The sequence below is a fragment of the Antechinus flavipes genome, chromosome 2 (assembly GCF_016432865.1).
Source record: "Antechinus flavipes isolate AdamAnt ecotype Samford, QLD, Australia chromosome 2, AdamAnt_v2, whole genome shotgun sequence".
NCBI lineage: Eukaryota > Metazoa > Chordata > Mammalia > Dasyuromorphia > Dasyuridae > Antechinus > Antechinus flavipes.
The window spans coordinates 564,008,696-564,034,969 of record NC_067399.1 but is presented as its reverse complement, the minus strand read 5'-3'; the positions used below and the strand labels follow the sequence as shown (position 1 = coordinate 564,034,969).

The window sequence follows — 26,274 nt, the reverse complement described above, 5'->3', positions numbered from 1 at the left end:
TTGTATCCCTGCATTTAGCACAATTCCTGGCACAAAGAAAGCAGTTAATACATTGTATTATATTGCTATTAAAGATATTACCTAGTTTGTTCTGTACATCCAAAAAATACTTTATCCTCTGTGTCAAATGTAACTGGAATCAGCTAAAATAGATAATAATTCTTAATCCCTTCCAAGAGGCTATATATATATATGTTTCTCTTCAATTTACCATAAGTTGAAATATGAAAGAATTATTCTGTTATGTTTAAAAGTATATTTTATATGTTCAGTAAGTAAGGGATTTGCCCTGTTAAAAATAATCTTCAAAGGAAAAGATGTCTGTAAAAAAAACAAAAACAAAAACAAAAACAAAAAAACCACTCAAATTGTATAATGTTAAAAATTGAATGAATGACATAATTTAATTGGTCATCTTTAATATTATAACTGGATCTCTACTAGTCTCAGATGAGTATAGAAATGGCCTTAGGACCTCAAACATATCAAAAGCTATAGAAGACCATACACCAAGATGGTAAGAGTTTCACCATGTCCTAAGTAAAAGAATATACACTGATTGAGGACCATCTTTGATAATTTCACAGAGACTCATCTTTTCATCAATTTAAACTTAGTGATAAATTATGTAATTTCTAAAGAGGTAAAAGATCTATTACTGTGAAATGAGTACATATACAAATTAAATTACAGATTCTTGAAGTGTTAAAATGAATTATAACCAGAATAAATGTTCACACAGTAACACTCCCCAGTTTAACTAGGGACATCTTTGATTTTAGATAAGGTAAAATAGGCAAGAGTTCTATACTAAGCAGCAGGACCATGTTATATATAATGCTGAATTTTAGGGTTAAAAATTGGCAAAAGATAATTTTTTGTTTCCTCAAGAGTAGGTAGTTATCCTCAGAAGATAGAGAGCTATAATTAATTGCAGAGTTCTTTTATATTCAATTTCAAATAAAGAGCTACTTCTTGGACAATGTTGCCCAAAGACCAAAACATTAAGATGACTCCAGAAATCAATACTAAGAATAATTCAGGATGGCAAAATGTTAAATCTTACAAAAAAGCACAAAGTAGTACATGATGAAATGCCAAATTAGGAGTTAGTATATACAAAAAGAAAGGAAAGATAGTGCATTTAAGGAACCAGATTTAGAGAAAAAAGATCATGGTTCAAGTCCCATTTTGTCTGAATCTTAGTTTATTTATCTGTAAATTGGGATGGGATTAATATCAGTATGCTTCCTACTTTACAAAGTTTCAAACACGGAGGTCTGTTCAATGTCTGATAGGCAGTATAAAGTCTTACTAATCAATAGGCACCAATTTTCACAAGTTGCTTAAACCAGGATGGGAAAATCTGTATGTTCCCACCATAAATTTGATTTTTAGCTTAATATTCAAGTTTGAATTTGTATAAGTTACATATGTGTAGTAGAGAAGTGATACTTATTTTAAATGTTCATATTTATCCACAATTTGATGTCCTAATAAAGGCCTTGTGAATATGGAGACTATATGATTTTTTTGCTAAAAAAATCATCTTTCTCACTTCAAAACTAAAAACTATTTACAGACATTCCTACTGCTACCTGAAAACACAAGAATGGTTAATTATTAAAGAATAATCTGCATGGTAGAATTTTAACAATTTCACCAAAGATAAATTTATTTATTTTAAAAAATTACATATTAGCTCTCAGTATGGTATGTGAAGGACACCACTTCTAGCATTATCAGACAACTCAAGGGAACGTTTTAAGTAGCACACTCATGAATACAGAATGCCAGGAGGGGAAGCCTTGTGATGTGGGTTATAGGCTAAACTATATATATGCTATCAGGAATAAATCTCCATTTCTGTATTTTAACTCCCCTATCTTTTTTGCTGAAGCAATTGGGATTAAGTGACTTGCCCAGGGTCACACAGCTAGGAAGTATTAAGTGTCTGAGGTCACATTTGAACTCAGGTCCTCCTGACTTCAGGGCTGGTGCTCTATCCTCTGCACCACCTAGCTGCCCCTAACTTCCCTATCTTTAAAAATCACCAGAATCCCTACCTTCACCTCCCTTAGAAGAATGTTGCACTAGAAAATGAAATAACATTAAGGACTGGAGCTTTGCGGAAAAAAGGAAACAACTACATTTCATGGAATCTCTTTTTCCCTCCTTGCACATACTTGATTTTGTACTATGTCTACAAGGTTATGACTTTAGCTTCCCATTTCTCACAAAATAATTTCAGTTCAGGTCGAATCTATTTTCTATCCCAACACTAAACAATTATTTTATATTCTTAGAAAAGTTACTTTTGTTCAGATAATTTCAGCTGTATCTAACTTCATGACCCTATTTTGGGATTTTCTTGGCAAATATACTGGACTGGTTCACCATTTCCTTCTCTCACTCATTTTAGGATGGGAAAAATTAGGTAAACAAGATTAAGTGACTTGCTCAAGATCACAGAACTAGTAAGTGTCTCAGGACAGATTTGAACTCAGAGAAATAGATAAGTCTTTCTGACTCTAGGCTTAATGCTTTATCTACTATCTCAGAACAGGAGAGGAATAGAAATAGCCAAGAAAACAAAAGAAAACGAAAATAACGCAAAGTATTCAGTGGCAAAGTAGTAGCTCTTGAAGATTCTTTCACAAAAGAAGTCAATCAAGAAAAATCAAAACCAACATTATCTTTCCCTCATGACAACAGCACAGCAATGAAGAATATTGCATCTGAAATCAGAGAATTTAAGATTGAGATTCTGACTCTGTTACTATCATTTAACCTTTGTAAACCTCAGTTTTCTCACTTATAAAATAGGAAGAGACCTCGGAGGATCCTCACAGCTCTAAATCTAAATGACCCACTAATACAACAATGATTATTTGGCTACAGGAAAAGAAGTTAAAAACAAAACAAAATAATGTGATTTCTAGGGAAAGACCACTTTTTTTTTTAAGGGAGAAGAAGTAACAACAAATAAGAGGTGAAAACTAAGAAAAGTGGAAAGGAGAAAGTAGAATAAAAATAGATTGGCAGCAATGACAGAATAACAAATAGCTGGCATTTTGATAAAACAAAAGAATAATCAACAATGAAGGAGACAAATAGCTCTATAGTTAGGGGAAATGTCAATCAATCACCGGTATTTCAATACCAGTTCTGGAAGTTACAGTGTATTGTTACTGTGGTCGGGTTATAACATTAAAGTTATAGATCCAGAAGGCAACGGTCATCTTGTGGTTTGGTTAGGTATGTGTGTATGTCTGTGTGTCTGAGAGACAGACAGGAGGACAGCCAGCAATGCACCTAAATAAACAATGTATTCACCACTCAAAAAGGATCTTAAGAATTAAAGTTCAGAAGTCTGGAGGGCATTCACCAAACATAATACTAAGCAACCCAGAAGATAAATAACACAATATCATGTAACATTAAAACAACATATACAGGAACAGGACAAAAGATTGAGGTTATAATTCCCAAAGGAAAAGGTAAGAGTAAGGGAAAAAAATAACATTCAATGCAAGACACATAAGTTATCTATATGCAAGCTGAAGAGAAACAGCTCAGGATGATATTGATTCATATGTGCAGTATAATGTAAGGACTCTATAAAGGAAAACTGTCATTTCAAGTTGTGAACACTTTGACAAACTTGCTTAAATTAAGAATTCCTCCATTACATTCTGATTGAATGGCTCTCAATGAAAAGATCTGAAGGTAATCCTATTTCTGAAACAATGTCATGGGCCAGAAGCTGAAACAAGGTGCTAGGTCAGTGGAATTGATAGAGACAATGGTTAGTTAGGCTGGTGCTTAACAATTCTCTAGTTCAGTACAGGTACTTAGTACTTACTATAGTTCTACAAGATTCACACCTCTGATAAGAGACCATATAAACTCGGATAAACTCAGCCAGAATCAGAGCTGGAAGACAGAGACTATGGTAGCGGTCCTCCTGCCTCCCCCACAGAAACCAAGACACATTCAGGAAGACCATAAGAAGCTGTCAGAAGCAGAAAAGACAAAGGACTGGCAAGCGGGAGCTTAAGCTCTCGGAACCAAGGAGAGAGTTAGCTAAGCCTCCAGAAGAACTAGCCGAGCCCCAAGTGAAGGAGACAAGACTTTGAAAGAGACAATAAAGGAAATGGACTTTAACCCCTGGCTATTCGTGTGGTGATTATTGAACTGAAACAAAGGCTGCCTCCAAAGACCCCAAGAAAACCCCAACAAGAGAATATTATGTTTTAGAGAGAATATTATTACATTTTGGTGTCTGAACGTGGGACAGACACGATCCTGATTTCAGTGGAAAAGTCTCTTTGACTCAGAAATTAGGGTGAGTACAAAAATAGACAAGGAAACTTTGTTAAAGGGCTAAAGTAGTACTTCAGCTAAAATGGGACAGATGTTTACAAAACAGCCTTCTTTTCCAATTCAAGGAAAATGTGTAGAGAGCATTGTCAGACTTATGAAAGCCAAGGTTTGATTATAATTTGGGAGCAGATCACTGAACTTTTACAAACTGTACAGTACATATTTCCTTGGTTGTCTATGGAAAAAGAATTGGATCTAGAGGAGTGAAAATTAGTAGGAGAGCAACTCTGGTCAATACTACAGTGATTATGGACCTGACTCAATTTCCAAAGATATACTTTATATATATAATTTAATAAACTGGCTTTAGGAAATTATATGTTATAGAATACAGAAAAAGAAGAAAGTTCAGGATGGGGAGAATCCAGATAAACTAGGTGAAAAGGATCAAGAATGGAGTTAATAGTATTTCCATGTTATAGATATAGAGATATATCGATATATATCATATATATGTATGTTCTCTCTCTCTTTATATATGTCTGTGTATGTGACAAAATTTTATTAATTCTTACCTCAATAATTCAACAGTAGTGATAATTCAAAATGAGATGGGCAGAAAATCTAACTTTATCATACCTTCTAATAAGAAACAGTTTGACAAAGAGAACATACTGTTTGCAGCAAATGTGAACAGATCACGACAGAATATGATTAGAGCTAGAATGCTCTTTAGAGGTCATCTTGTCCAAACAATCCTCTCATTTTAGAGAAAAAAAGAAAAGTCAGTTCCAACGTTGTTCAAAAAAAGCTGCTTAAAGTCACCCAAGTTAGCAACAAATGTGGAATATAAACCCCAGGTCCTTAGGCCTTCCAAATCATTCCTATATTCATTACTGCAATGCTCCCACGTGGAAAGATTTGTTAGCATGATTTTCTTACTGATGATAAGTAAATAGAATACAATATTTTAGGCAAGTTACTTAAACTCTCAGTACCTTGGTTTCTTTGTCTGTGAAATGAGGACAAGCCAAGTCAAAAAAGCATTTATTAAGTGTATGCAATGTGTCAGAAGTGGTTGTTTTTTGTGCTTCCTTCTCAGATGATCGTGACATCTGGGAGGTGACGCTATGACATGCAAGTGGACTGGATTTTAGTGAAGAAGGGCTGTGAATTTAATTCACTATGTGCCAGGTGCAAGTGGACTGGATTTTAATGAGGAAGGGCTGTGAATTCAATTCACTATGTGCCAGGTGCAAGTGGACTGGATTTTAGTGAGGAAGGGCTGTGAATTCAATTCACTATGTGCCAGGTATTACACTAATTTTGAGGGGTTGAACTAGTTGGAATCCAAGGCCCTTTCCAGCTCTAAATATGTAATCCTGAAATTCTTTTAAAACACCATGTTCATATCATCTCCTTAATTGGATTGGTCTTGCTCTTATTTAGATTGGGAAATATGAAGCATTACTTTTCAAAAAGGAAAAAAAAAAAGATTCTCATTTCCTCTTTATTATGTTTCACCACCCTTCCCCTATCCTGCCATATCTTCCTTTGTAGATCTAAGTTGAGAATAGAAATAAATACCCATGTCTTATGAGAACAACTGCAGGGCAAGTCCATCAACTTGGGTACTTTCACAGCTGTTATCATCTCATGCCTTTGCTGTCTTGCCAGTTATAGTGGGCAGAAAAAAATATACAGCACATTTCAGGCTTGGTAATCCTCTCTTAGCCCACCCCACCCCCAACATTAAAGCAATTGTTCCTGCACTCTTCCTTTGCTACTCCTTCCTTCTTCCTCCTGCAGGCTCCCTTCCGCCAGCATGAAAGAGCCAGGAGCCAGGCAATTTATACAAGAATGCTTCAGCCGGCCACCTTTAGATTCTGCCCTTCTAGGTACAATATGACTAGTAATTGGAAACCCAGTGGGGACAGTCCACATGGAAAAACGGAAGGAAGAACTGGCCAAGATAAAACTATTGACCTAAAAGTACAGAATTACTTTGTTTTATAAAAAATACCCTAGGGTGACATACTGGGAAACAGACAATGGCATAATCTCATTCTAATAAAACAATTGTTTAAAAAAAAAAACTTCCAAATTGCGGGTCATTAAAAACCACAAGAATAATGGTTTGGGTTGGTCCTTTCCCCTTCTCCTCCCTCTCTAGGGATAGCTAAAAGCACAGCTACTCATAATCTGAAGCCAAATCAAAAAAGTGGGTAGCAGGAAAGAGAGACAGCAACATACAGTGACCATGATTTGAAGCAACAGATGTCAGCCATCTGCATTTACTGGGAGTGTTGTGTGATAAATATCTCTAATGCTTTATAAAAGGCTCAGAGCCCTCCCAATTGCAAGCTGGGGGCAGGGATTTCTTAAGTACAGACTGGGCCTTAGCTTTGACTCTTAAAGTTTAAAAACAAAACAAAACAAAACAAACAACCTGATTTTGACATTGACTATATGGTAATATATGCCTATCTGAAACAATAATATTTCTTCTTTCAGTTATTACTTTTAATAGCTTCAACTGTGATACCAACTGCATTACAGTTCAGTGTCCAATATACTAGTATTTAAATCTCTTCCTGACCTAAGGAGGCAAGAACCATCCAGACAGAAGAAAAACAATTCACTAGGCTTGATGAAAAGCAGACCTTCAACAAGTTTCAGTACTAAAGGAACAAAAGGAACACAATTTCTATTTTCTTCCTTTAAATCATTCTATGAAGCATATCACACTTCTCCCAGAAAGGAGACACTATCCATCATACTATATGACATTGGCTGGTCCAGAAAGTGCTTCATAATGAAGTCATGATATCTCTTTTCTGGAGCAGGAGTGAAGAACTGGAGAACCTGACTATCCAATGTAGTGAAAACAAAAGTATTTAACAAATAGGAGAAGATATCTATGCAGAGTTCCATTACAACATCAAGAGAAATCAATATAGGCAATGCTTGACTCTCTAAACCAAGCCAATTAAAGAGAAATCATGCTAAGGATAATTTAAAAGTCACAGAAACTTGGCTTTAAAACACACGACAGTGGCATCTTTATTAATGAAGAGTATTCCAATGACACACTTCATTTCTAAACAGGAAGAAATACTACAGGAAGCATAAGTCATTACAGTAGATGGATTTTCTTCTTCCCTCATACTCTGTGTAGTGTTTTTATTTTAAATATGGTATAGGCACTTTCTCCACAGTTTCCTACAAAGAAAGATGGACTAAAGCTACTTAGCTAACAAGATTTCTTTCTTTTAAGATATTCCGAGTTCAAATACTGTCCAGCCTCAGACACTTATTTATGACCCCAGGCAAGTCAATTAACTTCTCTGTCTCAGTTTCCTCATCTGTAAAATGCAGAAAAAGCATCTATTTCACTGTGGTATTGTGATGATCAAATGAAGTAATATGTGTAAAGTGCTTTGTAAACTTTACAGCACTATATTAGTGTTAGTCATTATGTTCTGTTTGGCAGTAGACCATAAAGATAATGCTTTCTCTATTCCCAGTTTAGTGGGTTGGGTAAGCCCTTTCTTCAATGGGTCCAGAATGCTGACCACCCTTGCAAAAGCACTAAGATTTCTTCCTCTAATGTCCCCAATGAATACATTTTTGCTAAGCTAAATCAAGTGGTCGCAACACTGAAGAGAAATGAACCTTTTCCAACCTTTTGCTTCTATGTTAACTTGATAAAAAGGAACTTTACTCCTTTACTCCTAGAAGATTTGCCAATTAAAGTGCAGCTGTATATGATTTTTTTTTTTATGCATACAGAGGATGAACACAAGGCTATTAAGTGGTTTGGGGAGAAGTTAGATCTGTGATTTCCTTGATGAAGAATATTCCTTTTGGGGGGTTATAAACACTTTTGCTTATGTTAACAATAACATTTATTTTATTCCCTGCATGTACACAAGATAACATTATAATTACTTATGGTTCCTAGGTATACACAAGGAGGAAAACAGGAGTAGTCCACAAGACCTGGAGTAGAAAATGTCTATGATTAATTCATATCCCCAAGAATATAATATAGGATCATTTGACATTATTTCTAATGATTATTTATTAAAAATTAAAATCTGCCAGGAAGAAGATGACCACTGAAAAATGTTTTCAGTGAAATGTCAAAACTGTTCCACAAATAACGTATAATAAATTACATGTTTACTTTTAAGAGGCTCATATGGTTTTTTGCTTTTGAAGCAGAGGGTATCAATGGAGAGCCAGATCCTATCTGGGTGAAGTAACTGGTGACTAGGAAGCTATTTCTCTTTAAGAAATCAGCCTTCCAATGTAATGTTGTCAGAAAAACAACCTCGGAGGAGCCTTAAGAATCCTGAATGACTCATATACACTTCAAACCATGCCCAGTTATAAATCAAAGACCTTCCCCAGGAGGTGACAATTTTCATGAAATTGAATGCTGTGAAATACAGGGCAAGTACATATGAGAAAGAAAAGAAGCCAGAAAAGAGGATTCAGCATGTGGAGAGAACCCTAGCTTCTCCAATTATGTAAATTTAACTAAAATAGTAATTGCCTTCAGCAAAAGTAGTTGTAACCATATGGCAAATTGCTAAGGTGGAAGCACCCTACTAAAACTGTGTTGTTTCTAAACTTTAAATAAAATTCAGAGACTCATAGAGCCAAACAGAGGGAACTTCTGAAAACATGAAATCTCTTTACATAAATGATGAAGAAGCTGGGTTTCATGTAGATATACTGACAGTACTCTAAGACTTGGGATATGAGAACTGCACTTTAGGCTCCAGAATTGGTGCTTTTTCCATTTCGTTGTTCTCGTTCTCTATTTTATCCCATCTTTTCAGTGCCATAAAACATGCACAAAAACGAAAAGCAATATTAATAAGGGACTTATTGTGTAATGGAAAGAATACTGGACCAATTAGTCTAAAATCAAGACTATAATTCAAGTACACGATCTGCCATGTCTCTGAGTCTCATTTTTTTATAGGCAGTTAGGAGGTGCTGTGTATTGCGTGCAGGATTTGGATTCAAAAGATTAAAGTTTGAATCTTACCTTAGTTGCTTATAGCCTGTGTACCCTGGGCAAATAACTTAATCTTAGCCTCAGTTTTCTCCTCTATATAATAAAAAGCACCTGCTTTCTCCAAGGTTGTTGTTTAGGATCAAATGTGATAACATTAAAAGAGCTTTGCAAACCTGAAAGATGCTAAGTATTATTATTGTTACTTTCATGATATGAAGAAAAGGTTATTATATTAAACTGTCTCTAAGGGCCCTAAAATCTATTAAATTTTGTGACTTTACTTGGGAATGGAAAATACCATGCATATACAGAGAGAGAAATACAAAGACTGAATGTGATTGAAGCATAATATATTCACTTTGTTTTTTGTTTGCTTGTTTTTTTTCTCTCTCATGTTTTTCCCCCTTTTGTTCTCATTTTTTTGGTATAAGAAGACAAATATGAAAATAAGTTTATAAGAATTGGGCATATTTAACTTTTATCAGATTGTTCGCTATCTTGGGGAGGGGAGAGGTGAAAGAGAAAGGAAGAAAAATTTAGAACAAAGTTTTACAAAAATCAATATTAAAAACTATACATGTATTTGGAAAAATAAAATACTATAAAATTAAAAATTTTTCTCAAAACTCATAACAAAAATATGTTTTTACAACCAAATGAGTTTATACCTAACAGCATCTTTGTTTGGAGATTACTAGTGATTTTAATGCTATCATCATTGCTCAAAACACAATCTTGCATATCAAGAATACCCAGAAAATAAAAAGCTTTTAAAAAAACTATCCAGTAAATGCTTGAAGGGAATTGAGGAAGAAAATTTGAATCATTATTCTGCAGTCACATTTTGTTTGCTTTTGAACCAAATAAATTCACAGATTCTCCCCTCCTTGATCAATAGCCTCTAAGAGTGATTAAACATTCAAAAGACCAATTCTTCTGACTCATTCAGAAGATCACTCCAGATATAGGCATACAGGTTCAATGCCATGATTATTCTGGAGATGCCCTTCCTATCCCTTTTTTTTTTCCTGACTCAAGTTTAATCAAGTAGGAAATTATGAAGCATACACACACTCCTAATAATTGAGTAATTGCTATGTTTTCTAACTTCTTTTCTTTCTCGTATGCAAGACAGCATCATTACTAAATAGTTACCATTACAAGCATCCTTTGTAGATAGCATTCTGCTAAGTTTTAAGACTATCATATTAATTTTTTGTATAAACACTCAGAGAACTTTGGGACTAGAATAGAGTTTATATATCTCTGAATAAAAAGAGGTTAAGAAGAAAAAGAAGTACTGTTTCAGAAGGACAGAGAAACAAAGAATGGGGGAAAAAAGACATTTCTCTGGGGAAATCTGGTGGGGAAAGCTTTGTTTTTTTTTTGAACTCCATACTTCCATGAAGAGAGTTTTAATGATACTGGATAAAGAGCTAAATATATTTTGGACCAACTATACCACAGGAATGGAAATATCGAAACAGAGGGACTGCTCTTTTTTATCCTCAATTCCAGATTTAAATAAAGAAGCACATTTCATTCACTCTCAAATAATTCTCTACTTATTTCTCTGGATACTGTTACTTTTCTCTTCTGCTTCCAGTAACAGAGGAAGATTTAAAAGCAGTTGTGGTACAGTGGATAAGTGCTGGATTTAACTAGGTTCAAATCCTTTATTTTGGTACTGATGACCTATGTGAGTGGACAAGTCCCTCAGTCTTCCTGAACCTTAATTTCCTCAAAGAGAAGATCTAGATGGTTCTAAAGTTCCATTCAGCTCTGTATTTATAATCCTAAACACAGCAGCTTTACTGCAGCTACTCAGGCCTCAAAGTCAACTCAAGATGCATTCTACTTTTCTGACCTCAGACAACACCACAATATCTCAACACCTCTATAAATGTGAAGGCCTCTGAACATCTTAAACTACTGAATTATTAATGTGACACACAGGGTTTAAAAAGTCCTCAGAAAGGTCACTGAATCTAGTAGTCACATGGCTCTCCCTCTTTATTCATTATGTATGGATTCTTAGAAGGGTCATATTTGAAAGAACAATGAAAAAGTTGGCTCACCTCATCATGCTGCTTTATCTTATGGTTATTCATATAACAATGAGTTACTTGAATGAAGGGAATTGTATTTTAAAAATATGTTTATCCCTTTCTATTCTCCTCATATTCCCCATACCCACATAAATAAATATATACACATACAAACATATATACATACATGCACACACATTATTCAAAAACATTAATTAAATAACAATTGTGTGCCAAAGGGTAAGGAAAGTACAACGTTTGGATAAGATATTTGATAAAGTAAACTCTGGAAGTTCCATTGATCTTGTGATGAAGAGAACCCTCTACCCCCAGAGAGGACTGGGGGAACTGAATGTGGATCACAACATAGCATTTTCACTTTTTGTTATTGTTTGTTGCATTTTGTTTTCTTTCTCATTTTTTTCCTTTCTGCTCTGATTTTTCTTGTATGGCAAGATAGTTGTATAAATATATATATACATATTGGATTTAACATATATTTTACCATGTTTAACATATATTGGATTATTTGCCATCTAGGGTGGGAAGAGGAGAATTTGAAGCACAAGGTTTTGTAAGGGTCAATGTTGAAATATTATGTATATATTTTGAAAATAAAAAGTTTTAATTTAAAAAAAAGTAAAGTCTGGGAGGGGATGAAACACCAACAAATTACTAAGCTTGAAACACAATGGTATATTGCAAAAGAGAGATGTAAAACTATATACTATGTGAAGTTCTTGAGGAAGATTACATTGTAAGAGTCATATAATTAAAATTCAAAAATATTTGCTAAATAGTCAATAAAAAGGTCACACATGATTTTTCATATCTTTGTCTCATGCTGGAATGATATCCCTCTCACTTTTAGCTACTATCAAAACAACAACAACAACAACAAAAAACAAAACAAGAGTTTGGGGCTTAAGAGTCAGGAAGACCCGAGTTCAAATACGGTCTTAGACATTTATAAGCTATGTAACCCATTGTCTGATTTACTTTCTTTAACAAAAGCACCTATTCACAGAATTGTTGTATTAAATTAGTAATGTTTATAAAATACTTAGTACAGTGCTTTGATAATTTATTATTTAACTAGGCCACTGTAGATGCTTAAATAAATGCTTCTTCCATTCTCTCTTCATACAATCTTCTTTATCTCTTGAAATCCTTACCTCCTTTTTTAAAGGATTAGATTTTTTCAAGAGTTCTTTCCAGCTATGCTGAGTTTTTAATGCCCACTCAATCATTGTGTACATCTTGCATCTGTTTGATGATGTCTCTATGAGAATGGTATTACCTAACAGTGGACATGGTACATTAACTTATTAGAATATTAGCAGAGAGGGCAGGAAATATTCACAGTATCTAGCAAAGTATTGGGCACACAGTAGATACTTACTAAATGCTGAGTAACTGAATCAACAAATCAATAAATTCACGAATGGTCATATGAAATGAAAATTACTAGTTAAGAAAATTACCAGAAGAGATGAATAGAAAGAAAGAGTAAGGACCATTTAGACAAATGAAAAAGACAGGAAAACCCAGATTCAAATCCTGCCCCAAATGCTAACATAATCCTGGGTAAGTCATATAAATTCTGTGTCTCAGTTTGCTTGTTTTCCCTCCTTTTCCCCCAATAAATAAAATGAGAGATTGGATTTGAGGCTTCTGAGATCACTTCCAGTTCTAAATTTATTATCCTAGGAACCCATGTTCTCTACCCACCAACCTCTTCCTTCTCTGCTTCCTGAAATGGATAAATGGACAAAAGTGTACATAGTTCTCCAAATAAAGTGTAGCCCATAATTTCACACTCTCAGACATCAGTCTAGACATAAAGGAGGATCTTCTTGGGAGATGTACCAAGAAGCCCCACAAATTATGTGTCCTTGACTATCAAAGACCTGTAGGCCCTATGGCCTAGGCTTTTCCTTGAAATGGAATAAGTACTTTACTTTAGCTTCCCTTCCATGAAGGAGGCTTCCTCTTTCTAAAAGCCAAAAAAAAAAAAAAAAGTCATGCATTAGAGAAGCACGTGGGTAGGCTACACAGGAGTAACTATATCTCTCAACAATTTCATACTTAGTTGGCATTTATTCTTCTAGAATATTATTTGGTACTGGTATCTCAAGAACGGTGGAATCCCATGCTACAGAACAGTTAACACAACTTATTGCAATATGGTATAGAGGAAGAGTAAGTGACAGTAAGAAAAAGATGGGGAGAATAAGACAAATGGAACCTGAGAGGGAAAGAGAGAAACCCGGCTCAGTACACTGGTTTATCAGTTTCTTTCAAATTTTAACCATGAAACATCTATCGAAAGTGATTACGCTAACCTATAGCATTAAATGTTGATCTTTTCTAATTTAGGCAAGAATTTCTCTATGTATATTGAGATAATAATGAACAAAAGAGAGAGGAAATTACAAAGGGAAAGGAAGAAAATTACAAAAAATGGACTTAATACACTGAAAATTTGGTTCTTAGCCCCAAGAAAGAGAAACTTTGAATGGATATATACCCAAAGATTTATGATTCTAAATGTATTTCAATAGTTCTATAAAATTAAAAATATCTCTAGAAAAATGAAATATATGTGCAAAGATTGAGAACGTATAGCAAAATAACTTGGTGACAAATTTTTTAAAAAATTAAAATATCCTTTAAAATGGTGTTTTTCTTAATTATTTTGTATTTTCTAGCTGGTATTTAACATTCTAACAACTCCTCAGTTTCCTTCCATTACATGTAGAAATACAGTCTTCAAATAATAAAATCTAAAAATACGTAAGGAAATATTCTGTAATCTGATTTCTTCATACTAGTGTTGTGGTTTTACAAATGGTAGTTTTATTTATCTGGTATTCTTGGAGAAACTTCTTTCCTGGATCTTTATATTCTAGTAATTTAAGAACAGCAGCAACATGGTATGGTGAGAGACAGTTGGATTTGGAGTCAGGAAGATATAAATTTAAGCCCCATATCTGGTTTAAACGGGATGTTTTCGTTCTCCAGAAGACACTCAGGTTTTATATTGAAGAGCAAATGCCAATCTGTACCGGTAGGAGGAGTTTCCTGTATCAGCAAAATCGTAGAGTCCAAAAGAATTTGGCAACAAAAGTTATATAAGAAGCTATTATGTAATTTCCTGGGAGCTCTACTACTTCTTGGGGGACTTGAAATGCAGGAAGACATACATTAGGAAAAACAAACAAAAATTAAATTTCTTTGTGACTTGGAACGCACTGTGTGCACCAAGAGAGAAATAAAGCCAACCCAGAGCCATCTGCAGTCATCTTTTGATCTATATTATGCCCCTGGAGCAGATGGCTTTGGAAGGGAAAGTGAGGCAGATGATCTTGCACAACTTCCCTCACTTAAACCCAGTTCATTTTGTCATGGCATTACCTCCCTGATGTAATGGTCTTCTTAAAGAACAAAGGATAAAATAACAAACTGGGTTGGTTAGAGGCCTTTCTCTTTTGAGAGCCAAATAAATGGAGATATCTATGACACAAAAGTCTTACAGGGTTATTGGGGTAGATAGGAAATAAATTCTACTACTTCTTCACATATTCTCACTCGCATTAAAAAAATAAATAAAAAATAAACAAGGTCTTGGAAATAATTTTAACTTCCAAACCTGAAGGGAAAGACTTATGAAAGTGAGTATTAATAAGAAATATTCCAAGGCCTATATTATATTTACTATAGTTCTCAAGAACCAGTAAGGTATTAAAGTGATTAAAGCAACCCAGTCACTTTGTTGTTAGCTATGGAATTTCAACCATCATGCATTAGAGATGCTTTCCTAATGGGCTTTTGAAAAATAAAGTATGACCTTCCCACTAACCTAATACTCAACATGTAGAATTTTACGGTTTTTTTTACATATTTAATTTTTTGTTTTTAATTCTTTAACATTTGTTTCTTTGTGGTTGCTTGCTAGCATAGTTAATATGGTTAATATGACAAGAATCATCCAAGTATCTATTTCATGTAGCGAATAAGTTTACACACAAAATATTTGCAAAAATGTATTAGTGATACTTCAAACTAATACAAGATTTGAAAAGGAAACTCTTTTATGATAAAGTTGACCTTAAATTTTTAAAAAGTCAATTTTTTTATAAGAACATCATTTATTAAAGCAAAGAAGGACTATTGTTTATATGGATGGAAGGAGAACCGTATGTATATGCATAAACATACATCAATAGATACTGAAAACTTTAAGTAAGAAGGACATGTAAATGTCTTCCTTGAGAGGAAAATAAACACAAAAAATACATGAGGGGATTGGCCTCCCCCGCCTTGCTTGATTACTGCTAGAGTTAATTTATAAAATGACAGAACTGAAATAAATTAAAAGCAAAACTAACTTTAATGTACAAAGGGGAAATAGTTCCAAATTTTTGCTTTCTTCATCCAAGGCTATTTTAAACAAATGTGCCAGTTTTACATTGTTGTTGCCAATTTTCTAGTGTGATAATTAGATGCAAAAATCACCCCCCCCAAAAAAAAAACTAATTATGTTGTTCTGATATCTGTCTTGCTTTGAATGCAAGTCTTGGTTGTATGCAAGAAAAGTCTTAAAACTGCTTACAATGTATTATATTTACTTTAAAGCAATGGTTCTCACTGGGACACTGATGCATTGTTGGTGGAGTTATGAATGAATCCAACCATTCTGGAGAGCAATCTGGAATAATGTCCAAAAAGTTATCAAAATGTGCATACCCTTTGATCCAGCAGTGCTACTACTGGGCTTATACCCCAAAGAGATACTAAAGAAGGGAAAGGGACCTGTATGTGCCAGAATGCTTGTGGCAGCCTTGTTTGTAGTGGCCAGAAACTGGAAAATGAATGGATGCCCATCAATTGGAGAATGGCTGGGTAAATTGTGGTATATGAATGTTATGGAATATTATTGTTCTGTAAGGAATGACCAGCAGGATGAATGCAGAGAGGCTTAGAGAGACCTACATGAACTGATGCTAAGTGAAATGAGCAGAACCAGGAGATCATTATACACTTCGACAACGATATTGTATGAGGATGTATTCTGATGGAAGTGGATTTCTTTGACAAAGAGACCTGAGTTTCAATGGATAAATGATGGACAGAAGCAGCTACACCCAAAGAAAGAACACTGGGAAACGAATATGAACTATTTGCATTTTTGATTTTCTTCCTGAATCATATTTACCTTCTGAATCCAATTCTCCCTGTGCAATAAGAGAACTGTTCGGTTCTGCAAACATATATTGTATCTAGGATATACTGCAACATATCTAACATATATAGGACTGCTTGCCATCTAGGGGAGGGGGTGGAGGGAGGGAGGGGAAAAAATCGAAACAGAAGCGAGTGCAAGGGATAATGTTGTAAAAAATTACCCTGGCCTGGATTTTGTCAATATAAAGTTATTATTAAATAAAATTAAATTAAAAAAAAGCAATGGTTCTCAATTTTTCTTTATAATGGTAGAATTCTTTCTTTTAAACAGAACTTTGGCTGTAGCTTGTAGTATATAATATAATATACATAACATAAACCAATTGTGTTAATGTTTATAATTAAGCATCATAAGTTTGAATTTTTTTTAAAAAAGAAAAATATGGACTGTTTCAAGGTCTTTTGAGATACAGTAAGAATTCTTCTTTAAAGCATACAGGTAGTCATCTTTTGTTTTAATTGTAAAAGGGCTACCATTCAAGAATAAATGTACTCTAGTGGATTTAAAAACTTAGCTTTTTTGTTATTAGGATGCCTTAGTTTTCTTTTTTTTTTAATTTTGAAATAAAATTTCTTTATGACATTATCCCTTGCACTCACTTCTGTTCCAACTTTTTCCCTCCCTCCCTTCACCCCCTCCCCAAGACGGCAAGCAGTCCTTTACAAGTTAAATAGGTTACAGTATATCCTAGATACAATATATGTGTGCAGAACCGAACAGTTCTTTTGTTGCACAGAAAGAATTGGATTCGGAAGGTACAAATAATCCGGGAAGAAAAACAAAAATGCAAAAAATGAGTTTACACTCATTTCCCAGTGTTCTTTCTTTGGGTGGAGCTGTTTCTGTCCATCCTTGATCAATTGAAATTGAGTTACATCTTCTCTTTGTTGAAGAAATCCACTTGCATCAGAATACATCCTCATATAGTATCATTGTTGAAGTATATAATGATCTCCTGGTTCTGCTCATTTCACTTAGCATCAGTTCATATAGGTCTCTCCAAGCCTCTCTGTATTCATCCTGCTGGTCATTTCTTACATAACAATAATATTCCATAATGTTCATATACCACAATTTACTCAACCATTTTCCAATTGATGGGCATCCATTCATTTTCCAGTTTCTCGCCACTACAAACAGGGCTGCCACAAACAATTTGGCACATAAAGGTCCCTTTCCCTTCTTTAGTATCTCTTTGGGGTATAAGCCCAGTAGTAGCACTGCTGAATCAAAGGGGATGCACAGTTTGATAACTTTTTGGGCATAATTCCAGCTTGCTCTCCAGAATGGTTGGATTTGTTCACAACTCCACCAACAATGCATCAGTGTCCCAGTTTTCCCGCATCCCCTCTAACATTCATCGTTAGTTTTTCCTGTCATCTTAGCCAATCTGACAGGTGTGTAGTGGTATCTCAGAATTGTCTTAATTTGCATTTCTCTCAACATATCTAACATATATAGGACTGCTTGCCATCTGGGGAGGGGGTGGAGGGAGGGAGGGGAAAAATAGGAACAGAAACGAGTGCAAGGGATAATGATGTAAAAAAATTACCCTGGTAAGGATTCTGTCAATATAAAGTAATTATTAAATAAAAATTAAAAAAAAAGATGAAAAAAAATTTGCATTTCTCTGATCAATAGTGATTTGGAACACTCTTTCATGTGAATGAAAACAATTTCAATTTCATCATCTGAAAATTGTCTGTTCATATCCCTTGACCATTTATCAATTGGAGAATGGCTTGATTTCTTATAGAGTCAATTCTCTATATATTTTGGAAATGAGGCCTTTATCAGAACCTCTAACTGTGAAAATGTTTTCCCGGTTTCTTGCTTCCCTTCTAGTCTTGTTTGCAATAGTTTTGTTTGTACAAAAGGCTTTTTAATTTGATATAATCAAAATTAAAAAATCAATTTTAAAAGAAAACTTGAATCTCTATAAATCAAATATAGCAATGTTAGCTTTCATCAGCTGATTCTACAGCCCTATTCTAATAAAGTATATAGTAAGAAGGCTTCCTGCTACTTCAACAAGTAAAACTGATCAAAGTAAGAATGGATTCCAAATGATTTTTTTCCCTGGATTCACACTTTTAATGGAATCTCTGATTCCAAATGCAACATTTGTCTTCTAATTTCTTCTTATTATCATTCCTTGGAAAACAAAGGGTAGCTTTGCAAAACTAGATCCTCAGAAAAGACATCAACTTAGCAAAATGGAATTATAGTTTAGCATATTCTAAAGACTTTAAAAGCATTACTTTAAAATAAATTTTAATTTAATCTAAACAATTACAAAGGAATCTTTTTCTTTTCTCTGTTATCCTTGAAATTTGGCAAGCAAGGTATGCAGTATAATAGAGATGCTTCATCTTTTTTTGACAAGGACTCTTTTGGCAGCCTGATGAAACCTATGGCAGCCCTTCAGAGAATATTGTTTTTCATATAAAAAATAAGATTCAAATGATTAGTAAGGAAATCAAATATATCTAAATATAGTTGCCAAAATATATATTTGCAAAATTTCACAGCTCTCAAATTGTGATCCCAGGTAGTAAAAAGAGCTGGAGAATATGAATACTAAAACTTGGATTTTTATCTTAGCTCGGTCATTCAATTAGCTATGTGACATTATGCAAATCACTCTCTGTATTCAAGTTTCCACATCTGTACAACTAAAGGACAAGGTAATCTCCAAGGTCTCTCTCAGCTTTAAATAAATATTATTTTTCTAATAATAAAAATACCACTTAAGTAATACAACCTGCATTTGTCTCCAAAAGAACCATGTGTGGTTGGTTATGTGTCTTATATTCTTAGAACATTAGCTCAAAGATCAGCAACTACATCATTATCATATTTTATACACACTATATACACAGTAGATCCAAAAATATGTAGCAACAACAGAAATGATGATGTAGGATCTTAATTGAGGTGATAGAATTAGGCATACATAACTGGTGGAAGAAAATACAGAGCAAGCAGGAGCATCTAGTTGGTACAATAGATAGAGCACTAGCCCTGAAGTCAGGAGGACCTGAATTCAAATTTGGCCTCAGACACTTAACACTTCCTGGCTGTGTGATCCTGGGCAAGTCACTTAATCCCAATTGCCTCAGCAAAAAAACAAAACAAAACAAAACAAAACAAAAAAAAAAAACAGAGCAAGCAGGAAGATAAGCACCCCTAACATCAAAACTTGACTGAGATAAGAGGAAGAAATGTTGGTGATTTAAGTATGCTGATTATCTACAACATTATCAATCACTGAATAATATCAAATAATAGTAATAGTCTCATCATGGTAAAACTGACCAAAGTTTCAACAGTAATGTGACAGTTCATTTATTATCATCTTAATGCATTTTTTTCTCTCAAAATTTGCAAAATTTAACTCACGCAAAGAAATTTAGCTCAAGAAATCTCTAGTTAGAAACCTAAAGGAATTAATATTTACACACCCTCTCCATAAGTAGACACGTAAACATTAACTTTGGTATTACCTTTGTAATTTTTTCATGAACTTTAATTTATACCACTAATAACCTCCAAAGAACTAATTTCCAGTTTCATATATCAAATAGTTTAAGAAAACAGATAAAAATAAATTTCAGCATAACAAATTTAGTTTATTTTAGGGCAGCTAAGATGGAAAAATGGATAGAGCACCAATTCTGGAATCAGGAGAACCTGCATTCCAATTCAGCCTCAGGCACTTGATGCTTCCTAGCTGTGTGACCCTGAGCAAATCATTTGACCCCAAATGCCTCACCAGCCCCATCAAAAAAAAAGTTCATTTTAAATTTTAAAAAGTTCATTTCAACAACAAACAAATATCTCTCTTAGATACTTATACTTTTCTCCCCAAAGGACACACAACAAGGAGACTGCCTTGAAGAAACAAAATGAAGTGGGAAGCCCTTTACTTCTTTTCCTCAGCTAGCTACTGTACATCAGCCACTACCATGGTTTCTTACTACAACAGTCCAAGAATTTCTGCTTCTTTCTGTGCATCACATTTGGATAAGGGTGATTCAGTGAAGTAATGAGCAGCCTCTTATTTCTAAGGCCAGCAAATCATGAAAGCATGTGTCAGAAAGAGTGGATTATATTCTATTAACCCAATGTCACTCCACCCACAAGTTCAGCTGACTCTTCACAGTATAAGGAAAGAATTCCTAAAAGTGGAAGTAAATCTTTTAGTTAATCTATCAGTTCCTTCAGTTTATGGATATGAAAGTTGACGCTAGATATCCTACTAGAACAAGGTCACAAAGCTAGTTAATACCATAAACATTATATTTCTCTTCTAAAAATCTCTAACCAAACTTAAAAATATACATAACTATGACCACCCCTCCACCTTACAACTTCTGTACAGTTTTCATGCTCTTTAATACCTACATCTGAAACAGACATCTTTATATTCCACTCTGCTAATTTCCTGAAAATATGGCAGTATGAAAAGCTTAAAAAAAAAATCTGCACTTGAGAAAAATGTTAAGGCTGCATACACATAAGCAGCACAGTACCCTTTCAATGTACAAAAAAGAGGATAAGTGGGTTGTGGTCTGGCAGAACAATAAGGAAGAAAGGAAGCCTGTAAGATTTTATCTTACTGCAGCAGCCTGGTGAATGCAGAAAGCCTCAACTATTTAGAATCTTCCTTCAAGTCTTCCTAACATTTGCTGTCTCAATCAACATAATATGCACAGAGACACAAAGCAGATGTTGTGAATATAAGCTAATGTATGGTACAGAACCCAGAATGTAGACAACATGCCAAGGGGCCAAGATGAAAACTCAAGGAAAGGTGGATCAGCTTGTATGATCCCTAAGAAGCCAGTCAACCTCCCAAGTTTTCAATCTCATGTGCTTGATCCTGAGAATCATGCGACCTCCCACATGCCATTCTTTCTTCTGAACCACCATGGAAAAAAAGTTGCTTCTGCCAACGCCAAAAACTTGTAGCAAAAAGTTGGGGCAATTTTTTTTTTTTTTTTAAGTGAGCCAAGAAACAATTAGATGACTGTCTTTGTCAGAAAGCAAAGTGCCCAGGGCAAAATGTCAGGGTGGGATGTATAAGAGAGGCACAGAATTCAAGAATGTTAAGGTTCCCCCCCCCAACCTCAACACTGAAGATACTTGTGAAAATACACACAGATGTGTTTATGTATGTACACATAAACATATGCATAGGATATATCCTTTCTTTTCTAGGATAAAAGCCACTTTTGTCTGAATTAATTCCCTCCGTACAAGTAGACACCCATGGATTAGTCATGAGTATTACTTATAATAAGGGGTGGGTTAGAAGAGTCAGCACCCTTTATACCACAATAACAATAAAGTAAAGCTTGTCTACCAGAGTACATATACCGGAAACAGATTTTAAAAAGTATAGTTTCTCTCTCTGTAATTCGAGCAATGAAATTCACTCAAACCCCCTCAAACACATAATTGAGAAGCATCTCTAGCTAAAGATAATGATGCTTTTAGGGTGGCTCTATTTAGATTAGTATCAAGATTTCAACCTTCCTAATGATTTCTGTCTGACCAGCAAGATCTCAGCCTTGGAGCACACAACTTGTGCTCCCAACTCAAAATTTCCTATTTTTCAAAAATGAAATAGCTTTACAAAAGTTTTTTCTCCAAAATCCCAGAGCCTTAAGAGTAAGAATAATATCAATGAACTGATCAAATCACCACTACCAACATATACTAAGCCTTTCAATTTGCTGTCACTGAAAACAGACCCTTCTTTGTTTCAGACTTGACATTATTTTTCAACTCTTAAATAAATCATTTTTATTGTTGCCAAAAATTTCTACCTAGGCACAAAGGAGTTAGAAGTTAAAATGAGTTAACCTAATAAAATTTTGTATGTCCTGCCCAGGCTAATTTCTAATATCTCCCATTTTGTCAATCCCAGAACTATGACACATTTGAGAAATGTGTACAGGAGAAAAGTTCTTTCTTATAAAATTTCTAAAGAATTCTTGTTACAAGATGAAACTATATTGTAAAGGATATGGGTCAAAAATCTTAATTCTTTAATCACTGTGTTCATATTAATAATGGAATAAGAGAAATACAAAAAAGAAAACACTGTCCACAGGAAAAATAGATCTAACAAGGCTACGAATCAGCAAACCAGGCTAATAATTAGCCAAACTAATATTCTGTTCCCATGGAGTCTTATCAAAGTCACTTACCATCTGGGTCTTTATCCTGTGCTTTGTTTTGTGCTTAGCTACATCCATTTCTTCAGAAACTGAGTCCTCCCTGGAATTATCCAGAAAATCCACTTCATCTTCTGCTTTCATGTCTGGCATTTCTGAAGAGAGACAAGGGGTTTGCAAAGTGCATTTGAAAAACTGATTTCTTTGCCTTTCTGTTTACAAAACAGGCTGTTGCTTCCATTGGTTTGATTTGTTTTTACTTTTGTTTTAAATAGAAAAGTATTCTTTCAGCAGCTGGTTTTGTTTCTGACACTACTAGGCTGCTCATTTTCCAAACAGTTGTGGAGTTGTTCCTGACCAAAACAAACCTTGGTAATGCAGCCTGCTCATGGAGAAATTACGAAAATAAGATTATGCAGACAGCATTAGCTGAAGGTATAGACACAGTGTCCAATCAAGCACTGAACACATAGTAGGCACTTAAAACATTTGCTGAATAATGATCAAACTTCCATTTTTGCCATTGATTTTTCAGGGAAAATAAAGCTCCTCTCATTTGGATTAAAAAAACAAAACAAAACAGATCAATCAATCATTCAATCATCAAGTATTTACTAAGCCCCACGCTATCTGCCAGCACTGTGCTAGGTGCTAGGGATGCAAACTGATAAATTCCATAAGTGGGATAACCATGCCTATCACCATTTGGAATGGCAACGAGCATTTATACAAAAGAGCAAAGGCTCCACCATAATGCTCTCAGGATGAACTGGCTGGGATAGACTAAAACTTTTCTACTCTCTGACGGCTTTGTAACTCACAATAAACACAAGTCAGTTCATTACTAGTATATGTTTATATATATGAAATACATAAGTCATAGCAAGTGAACATGTTTCATGTCCTAATTTCACAAAGACAAGAGACAAAATGGACATAATTTCACTGCTTAATATAGTGAGGGGGAACATAAAGCATGCTTTTTTTTAAAGATATATCCAATTGATTATTTTCTCTTGATCACTGAAAGAATCAATCAGTTGTCTTCAAGTTCACAGTCAAGTTATAAGAATGATATATTTATTGAAAGGAAAAAAAAACCTAGCAGTATCATTTCAGAGATCAGAGACTATGCACAACAGTGTACAGTGTTATAGTTCACAAATAATGGTGGTTACTATTACCATTTATCGCTATTTGGGTCAGACAAATACAGGAAGGAAGTGATCAAATGATACCATAGGAAAATTTAGGATTCTGACATTTTCTTAGAGGAACTGGTAAATGAACAGAACTGAACTTGATATTCCACACATGAATAGATGACACGGTAAAGGCCTAAAATCTTATGTGGGGAAAATTCTTGTTTGTTAATTCAACATTAACACCTTACAGAAGTCACTATCTAAAGAAAATAGGACTCCTTATACAAAGGGCATAGACTATTTTTAGCTGAAAATTTTTAAAATTTCATTCTGTCAATCCACTATAACAATTTATAAAAGTACCACATTAAAATGAAGGCAAATGATGTTAGCGTATAAAGCCACATAATACACACATTATATACTCAATATATACATGACAAAATTCCATTAAAGTATTATACATATATATGTATAGATTATATATACAATATAGATACATATATGTGTAAATACATATATATGTATGTATGTGTATATAATATAGACAGATAGATAATATACTCTTCATCTAGGGTTGATAAGTTTTGGAGTTTAAATATCACAGATCAAATAAAATGAAAACATATACAATCCTTGAACATGTATCCCAATCAGAAGTAATCTTTGAACATGTTCTACCCTAATAAAATGATTGGTATATAGAGGTGTCAATGAGGATCAGGGTTTAGAGAATAAGGGACTTTTTTGGTTAATTTAAAACAACTTCACTTAGATACACCCATCAACTAAAAACATGTATATATCTTGGCAAGTAGCCACCAGCCATGACTATTAACAGATAATGAGTATATACTGAGACCTAAACTATATGACAGATTTGGGTCAGCCATACACTACTGCATTTCCCAAAGCACAATCTAGGTGAATGTTTATACCTCTTTTTTAAAGCTGGAAATTTTGTGGGTTTTTTTCCTTCTTGTTTTTTCCCCATTTGAGTAAGTTTCTATTTGGTTTGTTAAAGAATAGCATGACAACACAAACCAATACATTACAGCAGCTAAAAAGAACATGAACTTTTTAATCCCCACAAGATAACTAAACTTGATGACCTTTTAATAAATGTCCAACAACCCCCTTTACTCTTAGATCACATTTAGCTGCCTGACTTCAGAATTAACATGTGACAGTTAACAGTTCCTTATTCCAAGAAGGAAGTGGTAATTCCCTTATTATTGGATATTTCTTTCTGCACTGAAGCTGGGACAGAACTAAGGCTACATATACTTTCTCTATTGGCTGAGCAATATACAAACATATATATCTACTTTTGCTACTTAAAGGCTCCTCTCAAGATAGCTGGTGGGGCTCTTCCTTCTATTTCTGAGTTATTAACAACATGACTTTAAACTTTCTGTTGTCTAATTCTTGCCTAAACCTTCCAGATTTTTGCTCTGATTCTTACATACAGTTTAACATGTGAAAAACCAAAGCAGCTCTCCCACCCTTCATTTTAAATCTTAGCCACTGAGCTGGAAAAAGCAGTAATTACAATTCATGTGTCCCAAGAAGCAGCATTCAAAAGAAATGAACACTCAGGCATCAGCTTACAGCACCTCCTGTTCTGATGAAATGTCAACCAACCAAAGCCCCCAAAATAGACTTCTCTATTTTCTTTAAAGACAGATTCTTATTCCCATTAGAAGTCCTGAAATAACAGCCAACAACTTTCAATCTCTAAATACCTGAAACTCTCCCCAAAACTTTCAAAACCTGAAACTTCCAAAATGTCTGGAGCATACATATTCAGTTACAAAACTGAAAACCAAAAGGAGAAAACCTTCCCTTGAGGAAAAGGAGCTGTAAAATATTACTATAGTAATGAACACAGTTAATGCCTGACATGACACTGGTTCTTTCAACTCTTCTACCACTAACCCACTCAGTTTTTGTGTGTGCCATTGCCAGGATCCTGAGGGAGAAATAGAACATTTCTTACCTAATTCTTAAGTGCAAAAATAAATAACGTCTAGCCAGGACAATGGTCGCTCTTCTCTTCTATGCCCCAGCAATAGGTGATCAGGCAAAGTCTGGACCCAAGTGGTCTTATGATCCCCAAATTGTGCTCTGCTTCCACTTTCGTCCCAACTCGCAAATACATGAGGTTATGCTGGAATGGCCCCTTTCCACTGAATGGTGGTTTCTATTTACTGTTTCTGAACATGGTTACCCATCGATTGAAGAGGTCGCTGTGTGAGCAATCTCCTTGCTGCAGCTGTTTCGCCGAGAT

At 34.5% G+C, this 26,274-nt stretch overlaps 1 protein-coding gene across 1 annotated transcript in view; it reads right to left on the bottom strand.

Moving 5' to 3' along the window:
* Positions 1-26,274, bottom strand: part of AKAP13 (A-kinase anchoring protein 13) — a 209,310-nt gene that overhangs the window by 133,121 nt on the left and 49,915 nt on the right. The window contains exon 5 of the mRNA XM_051981057.1: positions 22,873-22,994. Coding sequence (XP_051837017.1) covers positions 22,873-22,994 — 122 coding nt within the window. The remainder of the gene's footprint in view (positions 1-22,872; positions 22,995-26,274) is intronic.